The sequence below is a fragment of the Aythya ferina genome (genome assembly GCF_964211825.1).
Source record: "Aythya ferina genome assembly, chromosome: 11".
Taxonomy (NCBI): domain Eukaryota; kingdom Metazoa; phylum Chordata; class Aves; order Anseriformes; family Anatidae; genus Aythya; species Aythya ferina.
The window spans coordinates 306255-326930 of NC_140307.1; the positions used below are offsets into that span (position 1 = coordinate 306255).

A 20676-nucleotide genomic window follows, 5' to 3' on the forward strand; every position below is an offset into this window, starting at 1 on the left:
CCCCTTAGCGGCTTCCAGGCATTAGGTAACGGCGCGGCGGGATGCGCTCGTGGGCGCCCCTGGCTCCGGGCTGCCCGGGGCAGTCGCGGGGCGGCGGGGCCGGAGGCGGCGCGCCCGGAGCGGGCTGGGGGCTGCGGGAGCCCGCCGCCGAGCCCCGGGGAGCGAGGGCCCGCCCGGGCCGAGGTCGGGTCACAGCTGCGGGGGGGGAGCGGGGCCGGGGGCGGGCATGCAGGGACCCTCGGCAGGCGGCGGCTCCCCGAAGCGGGAGGCGGGGGCCGGCGAGCGGCCGCGGGGGCCGGGCCGGGGCAGGAGGGTCCGGTTCCGCATGCCACACACCACCATCGCGGTGCCGTCGGGCCGCGAGGAGGAGCAGCTCTTCTACCGGCGGCTGGACGGACTCGCGGCGCTGGGCCCCGCCGGTTTCACGCCGCTCTTCGCCGCCGAGGGCTGGAGCGACCTGACGGGTGAGTGCCCTGGCGCGGGGAGCCGGGGCCGGGAGCCCCGGACGGGGCGGCGGTGCCCGGGGGGCGGCTCTCACGGGCCGCCTCCCTCAGAGGACCGGCTGCTGAGGAAGCGCGTGGTGCAGGACGGGCAGGGCGGCCCACCGCCGCGGCCGGGCCAGGAGGTGTCCGTGAAGGTGCTGGGGGCCCTGGAGGACGGCGGCCTGGTGGAGCGGGACCCGCGGCTCAGCTTCGTGCCGGGCCAGGGCGACGTCGTGCAGGTCTGCTCCGGCGGGGGCGCGGGGCTCGGGGCCGGCGCCCGGCGATGCCAGCCCGTGCCCCGTGTCCGCAGGCGCTGGAGCTGGGCGTCCCCACCATGCAGCCCGGAGAGGTCTCCTTCTTCCTCGCAGCCTTCCCCTACGGCTACGGCCGCGCGGGCAGGTGGGGCCGGGGACGGGGGGCGGCGCGGCCGGGCGGCGCAGGGGGCAGCCGGCGCTCTGCCCGCAGGGAGCCCGACGTGCCGCCCGAGGCGCCGCTGCTCTTCGAGGTGACGCTGCTGGAGGTGCGCGACAGCCCCGACCCGGGGCGGCTGCCGCCCGCCGCCCGCCTCCGCCTGGGCGCGCAGAAGCGGGAGCGGGGAAACGTCCACTTCGCGCGGGGCGACTTCGCGGCGGCGCTGCGCTCCTACCGGCTGGCGCTGCGGGCCCTCGACGGCGCCGGTGAGCCGGGCCGGGGCGGGCCGGGGCGGGGCGGGGCGGGGCCGCTGACCGCCGTGCCCCCCGCAGCCCCGGCCGGGCCGCAGGAGGAAGAGGAGCTGCGGGAGCAGCGCGTCAAGTGCCTCAACAACTGCGCCGCGGCGGCGCGGCGGCTGCAGCGCGGCGAGGAGGCGCTGGCGGCCTGCGAGGCGGCGCTGCGCATCAGCCCGGACAACGGCAAGGCGCTGCTCCGGCGGGGACAGGTGCGCCCCGTGCCGCCCCGCACCGCCGCGCCCGGCCGCCAGCGCCCGCCGCCATCCCCGCCTCTCCCCTCCCGCAGCTGCTGGCGGAGCAGGGCCGCGACGAGGAGGCCGCGCTCGTCCTGCGGAGAGCGCTAGAGCTGGACCCGGCCAGCAAGGTGCGGGCGCCGGGCGGGGGGGCCGCGGCGGGGTCGCCCCCGCGCCGCCCCGCTGCAGCCCGGCCGCCTCCCCCCGCAGGCCGTGCACGCCGAGCTCGCCCGCCTGGTGAAGCGCCGCGCCCGGCCCGCCGCCCCCGAGGAGCGCCGCGACCGCCCGCGGAGCCCCGGGTGCGTCGGCGGGGCTGTGCCCGGCCCGGTCACTGCGTGGCCGCCCCGCGCCGCCGGGCCCCGCTCACGGCCGGCTCTGCCCGCAGGGCGCCGCAGGAGGGCGCGGCCTGAGCGGCCCCGGCCCCGCCCCGCGGGACGGCGGAGGGGCGGTGGCAGCGGCGGACCGGAGTGGAGACTGGACCCAGCCCGCGCCTCGCCGCTCCGCGAGGGGGCGGGGCTCTGACAGGTCCCGCCCTCCTGGGCAGTGGGCGCGGCTTGGCGGCCCTCGCGCCTGCGCCGCAGCTCTCGGTCTTTTCGCCCCCGCCGGCAGAACGGCGGTCGTAGCCCGCGGCCAATCAGGCGGGGCCGAGCCGGCGCGGCGCGCCAATGGGAGCGTGACGGGGCCGGGCTCGGCGCGGCGATTGGCTGCGGCGCGCCCTTAAAGAGCGGTGCGGGGCGGGGCGCGGGGGGGCAGTGCGGGACGTGGCGGCGGAGCGCAGGGCGGGAGGGAGCGGCGCCATGACCCGTGAGTGCGGGCCGGGCGGCGGCGCCGCGACCCGCCACTGCGGGGGGAGGGGGCCGGGCCGGGCCGGGGGAGCGGCGCCGCGCCCGGGAGTGCGGGCCTGGGGGCCGGGCCGGGGGCGCGGGCTGGGCCGAACCGGGCCGGGGCCGGGCCCTGGGGCTGGGCCGGGGGCCTCGGGGCCGGTCTGAGGCGGCCGCGCCGTGGCAGGCGGGAACCAGCGCGAACTGGCACGGCAGAAGAACCTGAAGAAGCAGAGCGACTCGGGCAAGGGCAAGCGGCGGGACGACGGGCTCTCGGCCGCCGCCCGCAAGCAGAGGTGAGCGTCGGCCGGCCCCGCCGGCACCCCCGCCCCGGCCCCGGCCCGTGCCGGCGGTGGTGCCGGTGCCAGCCCGGCGACGCGCTCTCCCGCAGGGACTCGGAGATCATGCAGCAGAAGCAGAAGAAGGCCGACGAGAAGAAGGAGGGCGCCAAGTAGCCCGGGGCCGGGCCGGGCCGCTGAAGCCCCGGGGCCGGGCCGCCCGCCGGCAGGATGCCCAGCGCAGCCCCGGGGCCGGGCCGCCCCGCCGGGGACCCCGGCAGCAGCGCCCTGCGCCCGCCCCGGGCCCCTCTCCTATTAAAGTAGCTTGTGGAGCCCTGCAGGCCCTGCCTCCTGCCTCCTCCCTCTCTGCGCCCGGGCTGGGGGGGGCTGGGGCCGCCCGGGGGGCGGGATGGGGCCGTGCCGCGGGGCTGCCCGGTGGGGCCGCGCCCGGCGCTGAGCGGACCGGGGGATGGGGCGGGGGGGGCAGCGCCGCGGAGCGGCCGCAGCCTCACGCTGAGAAACAAAGATGAGGCCGGGAGGGGAGGGCGCAGCCTGCCAGGTCTCCGCGGGCGCCGCCTCGGGGGACACCGACCGCGGCTGCGGGCGGGCGGGGGGGCCGGGCCCTGGCGGGGCAGGCGAGGGGAAGACGCCCGGGGGACGGCGGAAGGACGGGGATGCGCTGGAAGCCCGGAGGAACGAAACCAGCGGAGAAATGAAACCAGCGGAGAAATGAAACCAGCGGAGGACGGCGTCTGGGGTGGAAGGAGCTGTAGTGGGGGCCGAGCAGGGAGGCGGCGCGGATGCGGGGTAGCTGCGGGGGCAGCGGGCGGCACGGCGGGCCGGGAGCCGGGGGGAGCTGCCGGGCGGGGGCGGGCCATGGCCTGCAGCCCGCCCGCTCCTACGCTAGGCCCTGCAGCAGCCCGGGGCTGCCCTCGGGGGAGGGATGCTCGCATCCAGGCGGACGCCGCGGCCGCTGCTCGAGCCCGCCGTCCTCTTCACCTCCCTGCGGGGCCAAGCGCGGTGCCGTCAGCCAGGCCCGCTGCCCGGGCGCTGCGCGGCACAGCCGGCACGCAGAGCTGCTCACCGGGCGAGGTGCAGCACGGCCTCCACCACGTTGGTGCCGTCCTTGGCGCTGGTCTCGCAGAACAGGCAGTTGTGGGCCTGGGGGGAGAGCAGGTGAGTCGGGGGGAGGTCCCGGCCCGCCTAGACCCCGTCCTGAGCTGTGGCTGCTCACCATGGCCAGCTTCTGCCCGTGGGCCGTGCAGACCCCCGCTGCCTCCGGCAGGCCGGGGCGCAGGTCAGTCTTATTCCCCACCAGCATGAGCGGGAGCGCTGTCTCAGCAGCCTGCTGGAGCGAGGGGCAGCTCATGGCTCGGGCACGCAGCCTGGCTGGAGCAGCCTCTGGGGCTGTGGGGCTCTGCCCTTTTTGTTCCAGGTGCTCCCCAAGGCCTGGCTGGCCCCAGGCTCTACGGCCCGGCTGGAGCAGGTTTGCGGCTGCTCCCACGGCACCATGTGGGGCTCAGCACAGGGCTGCTGCCCTGCCCCACGGGGGCTGTCGGATCCTCCCCTCTACCTTGATGTCCTCAATCCACTGGCGGATGCTGATGAAGCTGCTCTGGGAGCTGATGTCGTAGAGGAGCAGCACGCCGTGGGCCTTGCGGAAGTAGGACTGGGCGATGCTCCTGTACCTGCAGCCAGGGCTGTCACTGCAGGGGGGGCAAGACCCCCGCCCACCCCAGGCCCCTGCTAGCCCTGCCGGCTGGGTGCCGGAGGCAGGCATGGCTCCTGCTGGCTCTGCTCACCTCTCCTGCCCTGCTGTGTCCCAGATCTGCAGCGTAGTTTGCTCCCCATCCACCAGCAGCTGCTTTATCTGGAAGTCCACACCTGCCAGGAGGAGCAGTCAGGCCCGGCTCCCTATGCCCCTGCCCCTCCACCTCAGCCCTGGTACCTAGTGTGGCAGAGACATCTCTGAACTCATTCATGCACAGGCGCATCAGGAAGCTGGACTTGCCCGTGCCGCTGTCACCTGCCAGCACCAGCCGGTACACGGGGCAGGGGGGCGCAGGCTCCTCTGCTGCCCGGGACCCCTGGGGAGAAGGGGGGAGGAGGGCATGGGGAGAACAGCAAGGCGAGGGTGTCCCTGCTCCCCTCCCCAGCTGGGCTGCAAGCACCGGATGGGGCGTTGCTGGTTACCTCCGGAGGGAAGGCAGGGAGCTTCCTCTTGCAGCAGTGCTGTGCAGGGTGGCAGCAGCCTTCTGCCGGGGGGACGGGGTCCTGCAGGGTGGCAAACATCACAACAAGGCTTCTGAGCCCGTGGGGTGGGCTGGGGGCCACAGGTAGGCAGAGCGGCATCCCCCTCCCCGGCTGGGGCACCGGGCAGGGCCTCACCTGGGTGCCCCAGCAGGGGCTGGGGGGACGCGCATCCTCTGAGCTCCAGCTGCCGGTGTCGCTGAGCGAGGCTGTGTCCGAGCTGGAAGCTGAGCTCTGCCGGGGGCCTGTGGCGGGGAGCTGGGGGCATGGAGAGCCGCCCCCCCTGTACCTGTGCCCAGGGCAGCGCTCAGGGAGGGGCGGCCACGGCTGTCCCTGCTCCTCCGCACCTGCTCCTCACCTGCCGTGGGTGTCCTCAGGGAGGCAGGGTGAGGGGTCAGCGAGGGGGCTGTGAGGCTGGAGGGGAGGCCATGGCTGCAGGGGAGGCATCAGTGCAGAGGGGCTCCTGGGGGGGGGGTCCACTGCTCCCAGCACCCAGGGCTGTGGCAGGACCCTGGGTGCCGGCTGCAGCCCCCGTGCTGGACACGCCTGAGCTGGGGCATGGGCAGGGCGAGCGGGGAGCCCCAGCAGCGCCCGCGCCCCTGCCCTCCCTGCTGCACCGCGCAGCACTCACCGCTCCAGGGCCCCGGCAGGAGCCCAGCAGCAGGGCCGAGCGCAGGCTGCTGTTCCTCTCACACAGGCTCCTGTTCGTCGCCCTGCCGGAAGAGCAGCCTGAGCCCCAGGCTGGCAGGGACTGGGACAGGCGCTGGTCCCGGCAGCTGTCCCCTGCCACCACTTCCCTGCCAGGCTCCTACGTACTGCAGCATCCTGACGTAGCTCGTGAAGACCAGGTTCTCCTCTGCCAGCTCCTGCAGGGCCTGCTGCTCTCTGCAGGGACACAGCACCCTCATGGCAGGGCCTCCGAAGGCTGGGGCTGCCCACAGCTTTCCAGCCCCGGCCCCGCAGGGCTGGCAGAGGTGCTGGGACGGCCCCAGGACACCCGGTGTCACAGGGGCAGGTAACACCAGGCCGGTGGGGACGTGCCAGCATCTCTGCACGGGCTTCCCAACGGCTGCCGGAGCTCACAGCACGGCTGGGTGGGCAGCACTTCCCGACGGGAGCCTGGCCCCGGGCTGCACCGGGGCCGTCCCGGCCATGGCCAGGGCTGTGTGGGGCACCCGTTTGGCAGAGCCGTGCCGAAGCAGGGGCTGGGTCTGGGGTCCCTCCTCGCCCCCCGCCACTCGTCCCTCGTCCCTCCCACCTCGCCCCCGGTGCCACCTCGTGCGCCGCTGCGCCCGCTGCCCGAAGTCCTTCCGCAGCCGCTCCAGCTCAGCCTGCAGCTGGGAGACGCCGGCCTCGGCCTGCCGCAGGGTGCGCCGCAGCCGGGCGTTCTCCTGGCGGGCAGAGTCCCGCTGGCACCGGCGGCGCAGCCCGGGGCCGCAGCCGCCCCCCCCCCGCCCCGCGCCCGTACCTGCGTGGCGGCCCCGAGCCGCTGCTGCAGCCGCGCGACGCCCGCGCCCCGCCCGCGCCCCTGCATGGCCGGGGGAAGGGGGGGCACGGGCGGCAGCCCCCGGGCAGCCCCGCTCCGGTGCCGCCCTCCCCGCTCGGCTCCCGGGGCCGGTGGGCGCGGGGCAACGGCGGACCCGCGACGCTCCCGGCCGGGCGCGAGCCGCCGCGCGGGGCCCCCGTCGGGTGGCAGCGGGGCCCCGGCGGGGCCGCCCCCGCCGTGTTTGCTCTGCGGGCGGGGCGGGGGCCCGGGGCCGGCCCCGCATTCCTGCGGCCGCGCTCGTACCGCGCCCTCCGGGCGGGTGCCGGGGGCAGTGTCCATCCGTCCATCTGTCCATCCGTCTGTCCATCCGTCTGTCCATCCATTCTTCGGCTTGGCCGCGGCGAGCGGAACGGGAGCGTGGCGTGACTGCGGTGCTGGGAGAGGGGCGGCTGTGGTGGTGGCGTGGGGTGGGACAGGACGGGACGGGACGGGACGGGACGGGGTGGGGTGGGGTGGGAGTGGACATGGGGATCAGGTGCAGATGGGGACGGGAGCAGCCCTGGTGCCGGGGCTGGGTGCAGGGCCTGCTGCTGGCTGTGGGCTGGGGCAGGACCAAGGGCGCTCCCTGGCTGCTCCCCGTCAGGCCATGCCCCTGCCCCCTGCCCCCTGTCCCTGCAGGGCTGGGGGCTGCTGGGGTATTGCTGGCACCTGCCATGCCCGGCCCCACGGCTGCTGTGTGCATGTGGGGCAGATGGCATACGCTTCACTCAGAGCTTTACATTAAAAAATAAAATGTATTCAAGGAGCTATTTACAATAACCACACGGCCAGGCAGGAGAGATGAAGTGGAGGTGGCCAGCGCAGATGCCGCTCTCCTGGCAGGCCCCGGGCCAGGGCAGGAGCCACGCCAGAAGGGTGCATGGGCAGGAGCTGCCTCCCTAGCTGGAGGGGCCGCAGCTGTAGCTGAGGCTGAGCACCCGCCACCCAGGTGGTCTCGGGATGGCCCCCGATGGCTCCAGCTCAAGGCAGGAGCAGTGTCCCTGCTGTTGTCGCAGAGCGCACGCCTCCTGGATCCTCCTCCGGTGCTGCCTTTTCCCGGGACACGAGGTCGGGCGGGGCCCGGGCACAGGAACAGGGCACAACCCGTGCACGGGGCCGGGCGCAGTCCGTCCCAGCAGGGACTACGTGGAGACACTGATACGGTGTGGGGCGCGCCGCCGCCGCAGGACGCGCAAGGCTGGGCTGCTGCGCCGGTGCTGGGGGGAGCTGTGGATGCAGAGGGGGCTCAGCAGCAGCCACAGGTAGAGCAGGACACAGGCCCAGCACGAAGCCACCTTCACCCAGAACGTCGACCAGCTGCCGTGCGTGAAGGTGGTCTCCAGCACCGCGTTCTCATAGCTGGTGGGAGAGGGCAGGTGTCGGCACCCGAGGGACACCAACAGGGGTGACCCCGGGGATCGGGCAGGGGCTGTTGGACGGAGCAGTGCAGGTCTGCAGGCACAGAGCCCTACGCCTGCCCGGCACATGACCGGACTGCTGACAATGGCCCGACGTGGAGCAGCCCGTGACAAGCACCAGGCTATGGCCACACCGAGAGCGGGCCAGAGCTGGTGCTGACAGTGCTGGTGGGCAGCCTGGGCAGGGTGGCTGAACCAGAGCTGAAAAAGGAGCAAGGATAAGGCCAGCACCCTGGGCCCTACCTGAACCAGTTGGTGAGGGTCATCATGACGTAGAGCGAGGCAAGGAAGAAGACAAAGTGGAAGGCTGAGTAGCTGTAGACCACCCGGTCTCGCTCGTCCTGGACAAGGCACTGTCCCCCGGCAGGCTCCTCTGGCTCACACGTCTGCTCCGCACCTGGGAGAGTGCAAGATGACAGCAGCTCCTGCACCCCGTCCTCCAGCACCCCTGGGGTCTGATGCTGGTGCCCACGTTTGTGTGTTCCTGCAGCCTCTCCCCGACCTGCTGGCACTCACCTCTCAGCTCCTCCTCCATCTTCTCTGGGCAGCAGAAGCAACAGGAAGGTTTCTGTAGAGAGCCAGAGAGGCGAGCTGGTGATGGTGTGGGGTGAAGGCAGGGACCTGTGGCCACCCCTCCCTGCTGCTGGGTCAGCCCAGCCCCACAGCCACTGCCCCACTTGGGCAGCCCCGCAGCATCTGGACTGAGCTGGCCCTGCTGGTGCCACGGCTGCCCGGCTGCAGGGAGCTGGCGCAGACGGGGTAAGCACAGGAGAGTCCCCAGCGGAGCTGGGCAAACCTGCCTCTGCCCCGGGGCTGGAACTGGGGCTCAGGAGGGCTCTGGGCGCTGCGGCTGGGTGCCTGTGGCAGGAGGATGTGGGGCACAGATGGGGGTGGGCAGCATCCGTACTCACTTTAAACTCGAAGCTGTAAACTTTGACCATCCAGAGGGGCCCGAAGATCTCGGCAAGATAGGAGGCTTCATTACTGTGCACGGGAGAGAGGCAGAAGGCGTAACACATGGGAATGCACCAGCCCCAGCCCACCCCATGGATCCATCACCTGGGATCCTCACAGCAGCAGCAGGCTTGCTGTGCCCGGCGTGGGGAGGTTACCCTGCCCCTGGGTACAGCCCAGCGCCTCCGGCCATGCCACGGGCTGGGGACAGGGTCCCCGCACGGTGCTGAGCTGGCTGTGCCCAACAAGGGGCAGTTCTGGGTGCGCTGTGACAGGCGGGTTCCCTTGCACCCCGTGCCCCGGGCACACGCACCATGCGAAGAGCACGCAGGCGTACATGATGGCAGCCCCCAGGACAGCAACGGTTGTGTCCTCTGTCTGCAGCTCATCCTGCCGGGTGCCGGGGAAGCAGACGGTGAGGTTCTGCCCCTTGTAGAGCACTGCGGGGAGGTGGAGGTGAGAGGGGGGCTGTATCCCAAGGGCCGGCTGTCCACAGGAGGTGGCACCACTCACCTCTCTCCGGAGGGCGGCTGGACAGCGCAGAGAAGGTGAGGTACATCACGTAGCAGCTGATGATGGAGGACTGCAGCAGCCCTGACCGCGGCTGCTCTGCAAGGAGAGGGGGCAGAGGCTTTGTGTGGGCTCCAGGCGGTCCCCTCCCGTGGGGCTCCTGCCCAGAGCCCTGTGCCAAGGCACTGAGTGGGGCCAGCAGGAGCTGGGGCCTCCCCAGGTGCCCACTGCTCTTGTGCTGAGCTGGGGGCTCGCAGCTGCCCTCCCAGTGCTGGGATGCCGCTAGCCCTGCCCCTCGGCAGGCAGTGCCGCGCTGTGCCGTGCGGCGCTGTGCAGTACTCACTGAGCCGCACGCAGGGCGTGATGGAAATGAAGGACACGATGCCGCAGAGGCTGCCGTTGACGGTGAGCAGCGCCTTGTTGAGCTGGCAGGCAGCCGGGTGGGTGTAGTACTTGTAGAGGAAGGAGAAGGCGGCGGAGGCGAGGGTGTAGAAGGCGGCCGTGGCCAGCAGCACGGCCAGGTACCAGCGCTTGTCCTGCGCAGCGCCTGTCAGCCTGCCGGGACAGTGGTGAGAGCCGGGGGCACCTGGGCACCCAGGCGGCCGCAGCGCCACTCACCAGTTCTTGTTCCAGGTGTGCGCGAAGGCGGTGATCAGCACCAGCTGGATGAGGATGAAGGCAAAGCCCCCGCAGATGCCCGTGTAGTGCCAGGCTGCAGGGGGAGAGGGCGGCGGTGGGGCTGGCACGAGGCGGGGGCACGGGGGGCTACGGGTGGGGGCTGGCTGGGCGGGGGACGCACCTCGGATGAAGCTGTCCTCGGGGATGAAGAAGCTGGCGGCGCAGAGCCCCACCAGCACCAGCAGCTTCAGGAACCAGAACCTGCGGGGCAGCGAGATGCAGGACGGGGGCGCCCGGCAGCCCCCAGCCCCCAGCCCCTGTCCCGGCCCGTACCCGTTGTGGAGCTGCGCGCGGCAGTCCGTGCTGGAGCGGACGTTGAGGAGCAGGGCGGCCTGCAGCAGGTGGAAGCAGGCGGTGCCGAAGCAGACCCGGTACACGGCCGAGGAGCCCACGAGCCGCTCGCAGTCTGTGCTGCCAGGCAGGTGCTGGCACAGCACGGCCGAGAAGGGCACCTGCGGGCACGGTGTGGGGCTGGGGTCGGTGGGGGGCCCCTGGCACCCCCAGACCCCCAGCACAGTGGGAGCCCCGATGCCCCCAGCACTCCCAGCACCCTCCCCATCCCCAGTAGCCCCGGCACCCCAGGGCACTGGGCAGTGGCTGCATCTCCCGTGCCCCTGGCTCCCCATTCTCCTTGGCACCACCAGCACCCCTGCTGCTCCCAGCCTCCCCAACACCCCCAGCACCCCCGCACCCTGGGTCTCCCAGCTCTGCCAGTCACCTTCTCCCTCACGGCCTGCGCCACGGTGCGGGACAGCATGAGGCAGCACACGGTGGAGGCCAGGACGTGCAGGAGGGTGTAGAGGATGCGGGTGCCCGTGGACACGCGGAGCCGGCCGCAGGGGCCGCAGCCGCAGCACAGCTGGGGGGGCAGCGCAGTCAGCAGGGACCCGCAGCCCCCCGCCCGGCCCCCCGTGCGCCCCGGGGTCCCACCTGGCCCAGCAGCGAGTGCAGGAGGCGGCCGCACGCCCTCGTGCCCGCCATGGCCCGGCTCAGCCCCGCTGCCCCGGCGGGATTAGGGGGATTGTCGGCTCGGCCCGCCCCACCATCTGCTCCTGGAGCGGGCCGGGGGGGGATTAGCGGCTGAGCCCCCGCACCCCTCACGCACCCCTCACCGCAGGTCGCTCACGGGCACCGCGAGGCCCTGAGGGGCCGGGGTGTGGTTGCTGGGGGGGGCCGTGCCTGGGGGGACTGTGTTTGGAGGGGGTGTTTGGGGACTGTGTCTGGAGGGCTGTGTGAGGGGGCTGTTTGTGTGGGGGGCTCTGCTGGGGGGGGTGTTTAGGGGCTGTGTTTGGGGGCTGTGTTTTTGGGGGCTGTGTGTGGGGGAGCTGTGTTTGGGGGGGCTGTGTGTGGGCTGTGCTGGGGGGCTGTGTCTGGGCGCTGTGTGTGGGGGCTCCGTGCCCCCGGGTCCAGTGCGGGCGGAGCGCCCCGGCCCGGCCCCGCCGGCCTCCCGCCGCCGGGGGGCGCTGTCCCGCCGCGAGGCCCCGGGGGCGCCGCTCCCGCCCGCCTCGCCGGTCCCGCCGCCGTGCCGGGGCCGGAAGCGGGCGGGCGGCGCGATGGCGGCGGAGGGGGACGTGGAGCTGGAGCTGGAGACCGAGCCCAACGGCTCCGGCGGCGGCGGCAGCGACGGGGCGGGCGGCAGGGCGGCCGAGAAGCCGCGGAAGCACGACAGCGGGGCCGCCGACCTGGAGAGGGTGACGGACTACGCGGAGGAGAAGGAGATCCAGAGCTCCAACCTCGAGACGGTGCGGCCGGGGCGGGGGCGGCGGGGGGGCCGGGAGGGGCCGGGGGGGCCGGGAGGGGCCCGGGGGGGCGGGGTCCCTGCACCGGGAGGGTCCCGGGGCCGGGAGGGTGCCGGTGCCGCGCCCCGCCGTGACCGCGCTCGCCCCGCCCCGCCAGGCCATGTCGGTGATCGGAGACCGGCGGTCCCGGGAGCAGAAGGCGAAGCAGGAGAGGTAACGGAGCGGCCCCGGGCCCGGCGGCGCCCGGGGACACGGAGCCGTCCCGCCGCGGAGCGTGCCCGGCCGAAGGGGGAGGCCCCCCCTCAGCGGCGCTGCCTCGTTGCAGGGAGAAGGAGCTGGCCAAGGTGACCATCAAGAAGGAGGACCTGGAGCTGATTGTAAGTGGGGGCGGGGGCAGCACGGCCGCAGGCCCGGGGCTGGCACCGCCCCAGCGGGGGTCCCGGCGGGGCGGGGGGCGCTCGCTGGGGTGCCCCAGGCTGGCGGAGCCCTGCCCGGGCCGGGCCCATGGCCGTTGGGTGCCCGCTGCAGCGGGCGGTGCTGTTCCTGCAGATGACCGAGATGGAGATTTCGCGGGCGGCTGCGGAGCGCAGCCTCCGGGAGCACATGGGCAACGTGGTGGAGGCGCTGATCACCCTCACCAACTGAGCGTGGGCCCCGCGGCTGCGCTGGCGCTGCCGTCCCCTGCTCCGGGAGCGGCCCCAGCCCGACACAGCCCTGGCTGGAGAGGACGTGTGTTAACTTATTGAATAAAGGCACCAGCGGGAGCAGGCCCTCCCTGTGGCTCGTGCAGCGCCGAGTGCTTCCCCTGGGGGCAGGTTCCAGAGGGTGCCTGGCCCCAGCGAGCGCGTGGGGAGGGCGCGTGGGGATGGCACAGGGGGTCGGGCTGGGGCTGCCCCATACCCTGTGACCAGAGAGCGGCCGCTGGGCCCTGCTGCAGAGGAGCTGGCCTGCCCCAGGGCCAGCAGGAGCCCTTCCTCCTGGGGACAGGAGGGTCTGGGCTGCTCCTGAGCAGGGAGCACACACTCCAGGCTGCACGGGGCTCCAGCAGGGCACCGCACCAGTGCCGCTTCCTCATCTGTGAACCCAGCCACAGCTGGAGGCCAGAGGTGCAACCTGTAAACAAGCCAGGCCGTAAGCAGAGAGGGCAGAGGCCGGCCTGGGACAGCCCCTGCCTTGGCCCCAGGGCACCTGCCCCACCCCAAGAGCAGGAAGCCCAGACGAGCGCTGACAGCGTCACCTGCATCCCACATGTTAGCACAGGGCTCTCCCCCTTCCTGGGGAGGGGAGCGGGAGCTGGGGGAACGCTGCTGCACTGCGGCTGCGTTGCTGCCCTGGCAGGGCAGGGGGGGGCACCTACGTCTGTGCCTGGAGCAAGGCACAGAGCAGCCGAGCTCCTCCATGGACACCGCTACCACAGTTCTTAAGAAAACAACTGCTTTAATCAAAACAATCCCCTCCCGCTGCCCAGGTACAAAAGCCAAGCCCCGCAGAAACAGGGTCAGGAAACGTTGTTACAGCTGTTCCGAACCAAGAAGAGGGCCCGCTGTGGTGACGGGCCAGGTACAGGGCACAGGGACACACCAGGGAGCAGAGAGAAGTCCGCGAGTTCCTCCGAACGCGGGGCAGGGGGCGCCGTGCTCCCGCACAGCCGGGCCCGGCTCTGTCAGGGCGGGCGGGCGGCAGCCTCCCCGCGAGGCGGGCGTGGAGGAGGCCGTGTCTGCGGGCACGGTGCCGCCGTGCTGCCGGGGACGGTGCGGGGCAGGGGCACGGGAACGGCGTGTCACGACAGAGTCCTGGCAGTTCCCTCCCCTCTGTTCCTGCTCAGGCTCTCGGGCAGCCGGCCCGGCAGCGCCTTCCCGGGACGCCTCCCGCACCTGCCTTAGGTCGTTTTCCGCTTCTTGGCCGAGGGCCGCTCAAAGACATCCCGCACGCCCGCTGCCTTCTGCTTGAAGAACTTGGTGTTCTGCGCGCTCTCCTGGCCCCAGGCAGAGTCGAACGAGGTGGTGTCCTGGTCTACCAAGTGCGTGTACTTCGTCCGTCCCGAGCGCCCGAAGTTCTTGACCTGGGGGCGGGAGGGAGAGCTGCTGAGCAGCCGCTGGGGGAGCCGCAGGGACCCGGCCCTGACACACGGCGCCTCCTCCCCCGCCGGCCGCCCCGCGCACCCACCTGCATGACTTTGGGCAGGATGGTCTTGTTGAAGTGGTCCTCCAGGGTCGGGGCACTGAAGTCCCGCTTGTACACCTCCTCGTCTTCATCCTGCGGAGGAAGGGCACAGCTGCTTGCGCTGCAAGTCTCCGGCAAGTGCCAGCAGCAGAGAAGAGCCCCCAGAAGCCGGTACCGCCGCAGCGCTGCTGTGCTGCCCAACCTCGGGGCTCGTGCAGAGCTGCCAGGAGGCAGCAGGAGCAAGGCCGTGCTGCTGCTCACCCCGTCCGGGCTCTGGCCGCAGCACTCACCATGAAGAAGGCGCCGCGGTGGTAGTACTTCTGCAGGAACTTGTATTTGCCCTTCACGGCCTTGTTGGTGATGACCTTGCCGTTGGCGCGCAGCTCGGCGCGGCGCTCCTCCTCTGTCAGGTTCCGCATCCGCTCGATCTCTGCCTTCTCCTTCTCCATGCTGCACAGGAGAAAAACCCTGAGCCCCACGCCCCCAGCACTCCGCAGACAGGAGAGCTGCTGCCACGGGGGCCTGCTGCAGGCTTACAGCTACTGGCTCCCAGAGCGAGAGCAGCAGAGTAAGGGCACCCCGAGGGATTTTGGACACCTTGTCTAGGCCAGAGCACTGCCCAAAGGGAGTCATGAGCAGAGGCCCCAGCCGTCCGCTCCCTGCGGGGCCCAGGGCTCCCCTCGTGCCTGAGCACACAATACTCACGCTTCTCGCTCCTCGCGGTCCCGCTTGATGCGCTTCAGCTCACGTACTTTCCAGGCTTCATACTCCTCCTCGTCATTCTCATCATCAGTGTCCAGAGCATCCAGTGCTGCCAGCGAGCGTTTGTTCTCCTCCAGCTCCTTCTTCGCTTCCTCTTCCACGATCTGGAGGCAGGACCGAGCTCAGCCCGTTGCAGACCCCAGTCATTGCCCCATGCAGAGCCCCGCCAGCCCCGTGGTACCTTGAGCGTGTATTTGCGCCTCTCCTCTGCCATCCTCTTTGCTTCCTGCTCCAGCTCCTTCTGCTTCAAGGCTTCTGCTTCTCGCTCCTGAACTGTGATTCGGTCCTTCCTGTAGGCACGGACCACAGAACCCTTCAGCCTTTTGGCGAGCTGCTTCCCTTCCGGTGCTGCCCAGCCCAGGGCCCGCTCCCCCTGTGGCTGTGGGCACGCACAGGTGGCAGAAGGTCCTGCCCGTGGCTGTGCCACACGGCAGAGCTTGGTGCTCGCTTCCCAGTGCCCTGCACTGCCCAAAGCCCCGTCAGGACGCTGCAGCTCTCTACCCTCCCCTCCCGCAGGAGCAGGATGTGTGCGTGGTGCCCAGCTGCCCGCTCCCGTGTCCCCAGCCAGGGCCGCTCTGCCACCTACTTGCGGATGAAGACGGGTTTGAGCCGCGGCTCCATTTCATCCTCGCTGTCCGTGTACTCCTCGTACTCGGACTCTGACTCGGACTCCTCTCCAGATCTGCCCTCGTCTTCCAGCTCCATCACCTCCAGCTCCTCAGTTTTCCTCTCCTGCGCTCGCTGGCGCATCATCCCACGCCGACGCTCAATCTCCTACCGGAGACGCATGGAGCGCAGTCAGCCCCACTCCTGCTTCCTTCTCCCTTCCCCACGCAGAGTGCAGTGCCCCGAACTCGCTGGCTGTGAGATCGCCCACCCCGCTGGGTGGGGCGGCCTCCCCCAGTGCCCCGTAGCCCACACGCCAGCGTCACACCGCCGCTGGCTGTGGCTGAGGTGCCGGCCCTTGCTTAGTGCCCCCAGACAGCTCCCAGCCGTATGACATCCACTTCCAGCTGTGGCACTCAGGGGCCTCTCTGGGCTACCCCTGGTTCAGCAACGTGATCGTACCTCATCGTCGATCTCCTCCTCCTCCTCCTCGCTGGTGTCCTCCCGCTCCAGGCGCCACGCTTCGCCCTCCACCTCAGAATCGCTTTCTCCAACCACTTCAGGCTCCACGATCTTACGGTGCCGTGCCAGCCTACGGTGGAGCCCAGTTACATTCAGTACTCTGAGTGCACAGGGACGGCAGGAGAGCTGCTCCCAGGGGGAGTCTGCCCTTAACTGGGACTGACAGCTGAAGCCACTCCATGGCAGAACCCGAACAGCACTCAGTCCCTCCCTGCCCTGGGCACGTTTTCACAGAACCCCATCTTTGCATCCACGCTGAGCTTTAGCGCATTATGGGAACTTTCAGGGGCTGCCTGCACCACCCAGAGCACACCCGAACGCGGGGCTGAGCCCTGGCACCGTCCCCACAGGCTCTCGGGGCAGCTCACGGCGCAGCCCAACGCAGCAGGAGGGGCAATAGCCAGGAGTGGCTCCAGCGCAGCCTCGGGGCTGTCCTGCCGCCCGCCTGCAGCACGGCCCTGCCCGGCCCCCCGCCCCGCGCCCCCCCAACTCACCGCTCCTCCACGTCCTCCGTGACGCGGTTCTGCAGCCGCCGCAGCCGCGGGTCGTTGGCCACCTCCTCCTCCTGCTCCTCGGGCTCGGCCTCCTGCTCCTTCGCCTTCTTGATGAACTGGAACTCCTCGTCCTCCTCCTCCGAGGACTCCATGGGCGCGTAGTCGGGCCGCTTGCCGGACACGTAGCGCTTCACCTTCACCTTCTCCATGGACAGCTCCCCTGCGGGGCGGCCGTCACCGCGCTGCCGCCGCCGCCGGGCCCCCCGCCGGGCCCCCCGCCGCCCCCCGCCCCTCGCCGCCCGCCGCCCCCCGCTCACCCTTCTCGTTGCGGACGGGCACGGCGCCCGCCGTGGACTGGATGGGCGGCTGCTTCATCAGGGCGCTGGGCACCGCCATGGCGGCGGCGGGACCGGGACCGGGACCGGGACCGGGACGGGCCGGGACGGGCGGCGGGCGATGGCAGCTGCCGGCGGCGCACCGGAAGCACGGCCCCACTTCCGGCGGCGCACCGGACGCGGAAGTCTCAGCGCTCTGCTGCGGGTGGCCGGAAGTGACGCTCCGCGCCGCCAGGGTCACTTCCGGCGCGCCGCCGGGGCTGCGGGCGGGCGGGGGCGGGGGCGGGGCCGGGAGTGGGGCGTCCCCCGGGGCTTCCCCCGCTGCGGGCCCCCGGGCGCCTCCCCCGCCGGCTGCGGGCACAGCGGGACCGTCCCGAGGGGCCGCCCCCTGCCCCCCGCCCCCCCGCGGTGCCGGTGCGGAGGCGTCGGGAGGCGCCGCGGGGGCGGCCCGTTCGTGGCAGCCGGGGGGGCTTCGTGTGAGCCCCCGGCCCCGGCCCCTGCCCTGCCCCAGCCCGCACCGGGCGGGGATTTCTGCGAGGGCTGCGCCCGGCCGCAGCAGGCACGGCTTTGCCCAACTTCAAGTAAAGCCGCGCCGCAAACACCGCGGCAGCTGCAGCTCCGCGCCGCCTTCTGGAAAGAGAGGAAGAGGTTTGAAGAGGTTTCACCTCCCGGAAAGTCAGCGCGGGGCTGTCTGCGGCACATCCTGCGGCGGGGCTCTGGGAAGCAGCAGGACGCGCCGTGCTTTAACCACAAGTGCCGGTGCCTGCTGGGCCCCCGCAGACACCCCAGGGGTTGTTGTGAGCGGTGGGCTGGCCGCTGTCTCTGGTCCCGCAGGACCACAGCACGGCTGAGGCCGGAGGCACCTCTGGGTCCCTCTGGTCCGACCCCTGCTCCAGCAGGGCCACCCCGAGCAGGGTGCGCGGCACCACGTGCAGGCAGCTTTAGAAGATCTCAGAGAAGGAGACCCCAGCACCTCTTGGGGCAGTCTGTGTCAGTGCTCCACCACCCACAAGGCCAAAAAAAAAAAAAAGTTCTTCCTGGTGTTCAGACATTCCTGTGTTCCAGTTGTGCCCCTTGTCTCTTCCTGGCACTGGCTGCCACTAGAAGAGCCCAGCTCTGTCCTCTGCACCCTGCGATCCCCCTGAGCTTTTCCACCTCCACGCTGAGCAGCCCCAGCTCCGGCAGGAGCAGAGCCGATTCCCAGCAGCTGCCCTGCCCCGCTCTGGGCCCCGCTCCTCGGGGGCAGAGTCCCCACGGCGGCCGCAGGGGTGTGAGGCTGGGGCCAGGCAGGCTCTGTTCCGGGAGATCCCTCGCCCCAGGCGGGTCAGCAGCCCCCGCTGGGTGACTCCGATCCTGCCGGTGCTGCAGAGGGAGCGCGGCTGCTGACCCACCAGAGGTTCCCAGCCCTGGGGCCGTGCAGTGCCAGCCCCTCCCGCTGTCTGTGCCGAGCATTGAGCACTGCCGGCTCCGTCCTTGCTGTGGCCCTGCGCACGGGCGCTGCCTGCAGTCTGTCTGTGTGGGCATCTCCTACAAACCTGCTCCTGCTGAGCGGGGGGAGCTGTTGGCTCTCCCCAGGGCCCCTGTGCTTCTGCTGCGTGTGCAGGCACTGGAGGAGCTGCGGTGCCTGGCCTGGGCCAGGCTGCGGCGTCCCCCTGCCCTGCAGCTCGCGCTGGGCCCTGGCGCCCTGGCACGGGAAGCTTTGTGCTGCTGCAGCAGCCCGTGCCCAGGGAGGGCAGGAACTTTCTGGCGTTCCTGCCCCTTTTGTCTGGATGACAACTGCAGCTCCAGGCCAGCTCCCTGCTCCACATTTGATGATCAGATGAGATATTACTCGCGGGGTTATCGCAGGGTGTTCCCGCCTAATGAGTCCTGTGTCACCATGGCAAGGAGCGAGCTCCAGCACATGGCTCAGTGGGTGAAACAATTAGGAGCAGCAGTTAAGGGAAGGCTTGGGAACCGTGCACAGAGCACAAAACGTCCTGATCAGGTGAAGCCAAGCTCGAGGCCTCGGCAAACAGGGAAATGTGTTCCCTGGCTGCCGTGCTGTGACCGCAGGGGGTTGGAGCCGTGGCAAGCAGCAGCCCTAATCCTGTGACGTGCCGCTCTCCCCGTGTCCCCAGGGAGCCGCAGCCACCTGAAGGAGCCAGATGCAGCCGGTGCAGGAGCCACAGTGGGCTGGGGCTGACCCTGCAGGTGCAGGCTGTGGGGTCTCCCCGGCAGGGCCCTGTGGTGCTGTCCTGGGCCCGGACGGTGAGCCCGTGCCGTGCCAGCTGCACCGGGGTGCTGCAGCTCTGCGGCTGTCCCCGTCACCCCTCCAGGGACAGGGGACGCGGGCTGGCAGCAGAGCTGAGCAAGCCCTCCTGGCCCTCTGCAGCACGCAGGGTGAGGGCAGCCCCGCTGCAGGCTGCATGTGGGCTCTCTGCACGGGTGTTCCTGTGGGCCCCGCAGCGTGCTGAGTGTGCTGAGGACGGGTGAGAGCATCTCCCTGCCTGGACAGTTGGGCAGGAGGTGGTGGCTGTGACTCACAGCCCAGAGCAGGGGCAGCAGCACGGCGGGCTGCAGTTGTGCTGCCTTGGCAGCCTCGCTGCCGTTGATGATAAGAGCAGAAGGCAGATAAAGTCGCAGAGCCGCGCTGTGCCGCCGCTGTTTGCAGGCTGCACCGCGGGCCAAGGTCAAGGGTGTCTGGGCTGGATCCCCAGCCCCCCCGCGGGCACAGCCAGACGTTGTGTCTGCGAGCGTGGCTGCGAGCGGAGCCTCCCGAGCCCCGCGGCGCGCAGCCCCCGCGGCTGTCCCAGCTGCAGCACCGGGGCCCGGAGCCTGCCTGGCGCGGGGCTGCCGTGCTGCGAGTACACACTGCCTGATCGACTGGGAGCCCCTCGGTGTCCGCCTGCCCTCGCTGCCCTCTGTTTGGTTTTCTCAGCTGTGTGAGGGTCCCAGACCCACCTCCCCAGCTTCTCCGCTCCACTGCCTGTTTTCTCCCAGCACGGTGGTGGTCCTGCTGCGCCCTGAGCCCACCTTCAGGCTGGAGGTGCCTGCGGACAGGGGGGGTGCTGCCCCACCACCGCGCTGCCCACCGCAAAGCACTGGCCCATGGGCAGTGTCACCGGTGGAGCTTGTGCAATCCCCGCAACAGAATGCCAAAAATTGACCTGTTTTTTCTGTAAAAGTAGGTTTCTGCTGATTGCAGTGTGTGGCTCAGAAGGGCAAGCCATGGGACATTGTGTGGCACAGGACGTTGTGAGGCAGAGGATATTGTGTGGCACGGGATGCCTCGTGGGCAGCTGCTGGGTGCCGTGCACTGGGAGTCACACACAGAGCTCCTGGCAACTCCTGGAGCGCGCTGATGCTACCAAGTAAAGGCCACCAAACTCAGTGCGAAGTCTGAGAGGAGGGTTTGTGGTCCTCACAGACCCTGCCACGGCAGCTACTGCACCCCTCCGCTGTCCCCGGCAGGCAGCAGCTGAGGAGGGAGCACTGAGCGGCTCCCCAGCCTTCAGGGGGTCGGCAGCCGCTCCGATCCCGAGGGGCTGCTGGCAGCAGGTCCCGCTCTGCTGCTCCCGCGTGAGCGGCGTTGTCTTTGGCAGGAGGAGCGATCGGCTGCGCCTGTCCAAAGCTAACAGTTTGTGCAAGAGAGAGGTGCTTCCTGCTCTCCTGCCCCGGAGCACCGAGATAAGGTGACAAGGGGTCCTTTGTCAGCTCCTGTCCCCACAGCCGTGGGTGCCACAGGGCCAGGCGGAGCAGCTCCGTGCCCAGCCTGGGCACAGCCGGGGCTGCTGGAGGAGGCACCTGAGGTAAGGCCTGGGCAGGGGCAGGGGCAGATGCGGGACGTGCTGGACCCACGTATCTGGGCCGCACACAGAGGGCCAGGGGCAGCAGGAAGCTGAGCTGTGTGTTGGGGCTGGGAGTGAGCCCTGCAGGGTGCGAGGGCCCCGGGCTGCCCCTGCCCCACGGCTCGTGTGGCCGGCCGGGCCCCTCGGGGGCAGTCGCGGTGGGCACCGGGCAGCCTGCAGCCCCTGCTCCTGGCACCGGGCCGTGACCGGGCACTGCCCTGCAAAATTAACCTACTTTAGCAAAGAAAAGTGCCCTGTGCCAGGTTTTCTGGGCTGTTCTCGGCATCTCAGTTACCAAGGTGACTGTTTCCTGTGCGATTGCTAACGCTTCATATCTCGATCATGATATCTGGGTGACTTCCTTTCCGT

At 71.2% G+C, this 20676-nt stretch overlaps 6 protein-coding genes across 14 annotated transcripts; 3 read left to right on the forward strand and 3 right to left on the reverse strand.

Moving 5' to 3' along the window:
* The first annotated feature begins 94 nt into the window (after positions 1-94).
* LOC311442459 (peptidyl-prolyl cis-trans isomerase FKBP8-like) lies at positions 95-2221 on the forward strand. Of its 6 annotated transcripts, none has more exons than XM_084531706.1 (5): positions 95-721; positions 793-1159; positions 1226-1398; positions 1476-1721; positions 1808-2221. In XM_084531706.1, exons 1-5 carry the CDS (start codon positions 227-229, stop codon positions 2141-2143), a joined length of 1617 nt encoding a protein of 538 aa, XP_084387832.1. In that variant the 5' UTR covers positions 95-226; the 3' UTR covers positions 2144-2221. The 6 variants fall into 6 exon arrangements, with proteins under 6 accessions (XP_084387832.1, XP_084387833.1, XP_084387834.1 ...); XM_084531707.1 differs by having other exon boundaries at positions 793-881; positions 948-1398; XM_084531708.1 differs by having other exon boundaries at positions 95-464; positions 555-721; positions 793-1398.
* On the forward strand, positions 2158-2861 carry SERF2 (small EDRK-rich factor 2). The gene is made up of 3 exons (XM_084531713.1): positions 2158-2226; positions 2431-2539; positions 2635-2861. Exons 1-3 carry the CDS (start codon positions 2220-2222, stop codon positions 2696-2698), a joined length of 180 nt encoding a protein of 59 aa, XP_084387839.1. The 5' UTR covers positions 2158-2219; the 3' UTR covers positions 2699-2861.
* Positions 2862-3322: 461 nt separating this feature from the next.
* LOC311442921 (ras and EF-hand domain-containing protein-like) lies at positions 3323-6636 on the reverse strand. 4 transcript variants are annotated; one of them, XM_084532665.1, is made up of 13 exons: positions 6240-6636; positions 6047-6162; positions 5588-5656; positions 5403-5484; positions 5130-5203; positions 4910-5016; positions 4715-4795; positions 4470-4608; positions 4324-4405; positions 4095-4209; positions 3756-3869; positions 3606-3682; positions 3323-3524 (listed from the first exon to the last, which is right to left on the reverse strand). In XM_084532665.1, the coding sequence occupies exons 1-13, from the start codon at positions 6602-6604 to the stop codon at positions 3425-3427; spliced, it is 1521 nt and encodes a 506-aa protein (XP_084388791.1). In that variant the 5' UTR covers positions 6605-6636; the 3' UTR covers positions 3323-3424. The 4 variants fall into 4 exon arrangements, with proteins under 4 accessions (XP_084388791.1, XP_084388790.1, XP_084388789.1 ...); XM_084532664.1 differs by having other exon boundaries at positions 3756-3866; positions 4910-5060; XM_084532663.1 differs by having other exon boundaries at positions 4910-5060.
* A 232-nt stretch (positions 6637-6868) lies between these two features.
* SERINC4 (serine incorporator 4) lies at positions 6869-10902 on the reverse strand (the record flags this gene model as incomplete). Its single annotated transcript, XM_084532162.1, has 11 exons — positions 6869-7655; positions 7958-8111; positions 8231-8282; positions 8626-8698; positions 8982-9108; positions 9182-9277; positions 9522-9733; positions 9797-9890; positions 9978-10308; positions 10575-10854; positions 10895-10902. 11 exons carry the CDS (start codon positions 10900-10902, stop codon positions 7439-7441), a joined length of 1644 nt encoding a protein of 547 aa, XP_084388288.1. The 3' UTR covers positions 6869-7438.
* A 488-nt stretch (positions 10903-11390) lies between these two features.
* On the forward strand, positions 11391-12359 carry HYPK (huntingtin interacting protein K). The gene is made up of 4 exons (XM_084532667.1): positions 11391-11598; positions 11753-11808; positions 11921-11972; positions 12145-12359. Exons 1-4 carry the CDS (start codon positions 11410-11412, stop codon positions 12238-12240), a joined length of 393 nt encoding a protein of 130 aa, XP_084388793.1. The 5' UTR covers positions 11391-11409; the 3' UTR covers positions 12241-12359.
* Positions 12360-13012: 653 nt separating this feature from the next.
* Positions 13013-16631, reverse strand: MFAP1 (microfibril associated protein 1). Its single transcript, XM_084531715.1, has 9 exons — positions 16460-16631; positions 16143-16362; positions 15589-15718; positions 15107-15294; positions 14702-14810; positions 14464-14624; positions 14049-14208; positions 13762-13851; positions 13013-13657 (listed from the first exon to the last, which is right to left on the reverse strand). Exons 1-9 carry the CDS (start codon positions 16536-16538, stop codon positions 13475-13477), a joined length of 1320 nt encoding a protein of 439 aa, XP_084387841.1. The 5' UTR covers positions 16539-16631; the 3' UTR covers positions 13013-13474.
* Between the last annotated feature and the right edge of the window lie 4045 nt (positions 16632-20676).

Coding starts and splice junctions, on each gene's coding strand:
- LOC311442459 (XM_084531705.1), top strand. CDS start 227: ATGCAGGGACCCTCGGCAGGCGGCGGCTCCCCGAAGCGGGAGGCGGGG. Junction 722..792: donor GCCAGGGCGACGTCGTGCAG/GTCTGCTCCGGC, acceptor CCGTGTCCGCAG/GCGCTGGAGCTGGGCGTCCC. Junction 1,722..1,807: donor GACCGCCCGCGGAGCCCCGG/GTGCGTCGGCGG, acceptor CTCTGCCCGCAG/GGCGCCGCAGGAGGGCGCGG.
- SERF2 (XM_084531713.1), top strand. Junction 2,540..2,634: donor GCCGCCGCCCGCAAGCAGAG/GTGAGCGTCGGC, acceptor GCTCTCCCGCAG/GGACTCGGAGATCATGCAGC.
- LOC311442921 (XM_084532663.1), bottom strand. CDS start 6,596: ATGGACACTGCCCCCGGCACCCGCCCGGAGGGCGCGGTACGAGCGCGG. Junction 5,485..5,587: donor AGCTACGTCAGGATGCTGCA/GTACGTAGGAGC, acceptor CTCTTCCGGCAG/GGCGACGAACAGGAGCCTGT. Junction 5,204..5,402: donor CCTGCCGGGGCCCTGGAGCG/GTGAGTGCTGCG, acceptor CCTCCCCTGCAG/CCATGGCCTCCCCTCCAGCC.
- HYPK (XM_084532667.1), top strand. CDS start 11,410: ATGGCGGCGGAGGGGGACGTGGAGCTGGAGCTGGAGACCGAGCCCAAC. Junction 11,809..11,920: donor CAGAAGGCGAAGCAGGAGAG/GTAACGGAGCGG, acceptor GCCTCGTTGCAG/GGAGAAGGAGCTGGCCAAGG. Junction 11,973..12,144: donor AGGAGGACCTGGAGCTGATT/GTAAGTGGGGGC, acceptor CTGTTCCTGCAG/ATGACCGAGATGGAGATTTC.
- MFAP1 (XM_084531715.1), bottom strand. CDS start 16,538: ATGGCGGTGCCCAGCGCCCTGATGAAGCAGCCGCCCATCCAGTCCACG. Junction 13,852..14,048: donor ACCGCGGCGCCTTCTTCATG/GTGAGTGCTGCG, acceptor CTTCCTCCGCAG/GATGAAGACGAGGAGGTGTA. Junction 13,658..13,761: donor TCCTGCCCAAAGTCATGCAG/GTGGGTGCGCGG, acceptor TCCCGCCCCCAG/GTCAAGAACTTCGGGCGCTC.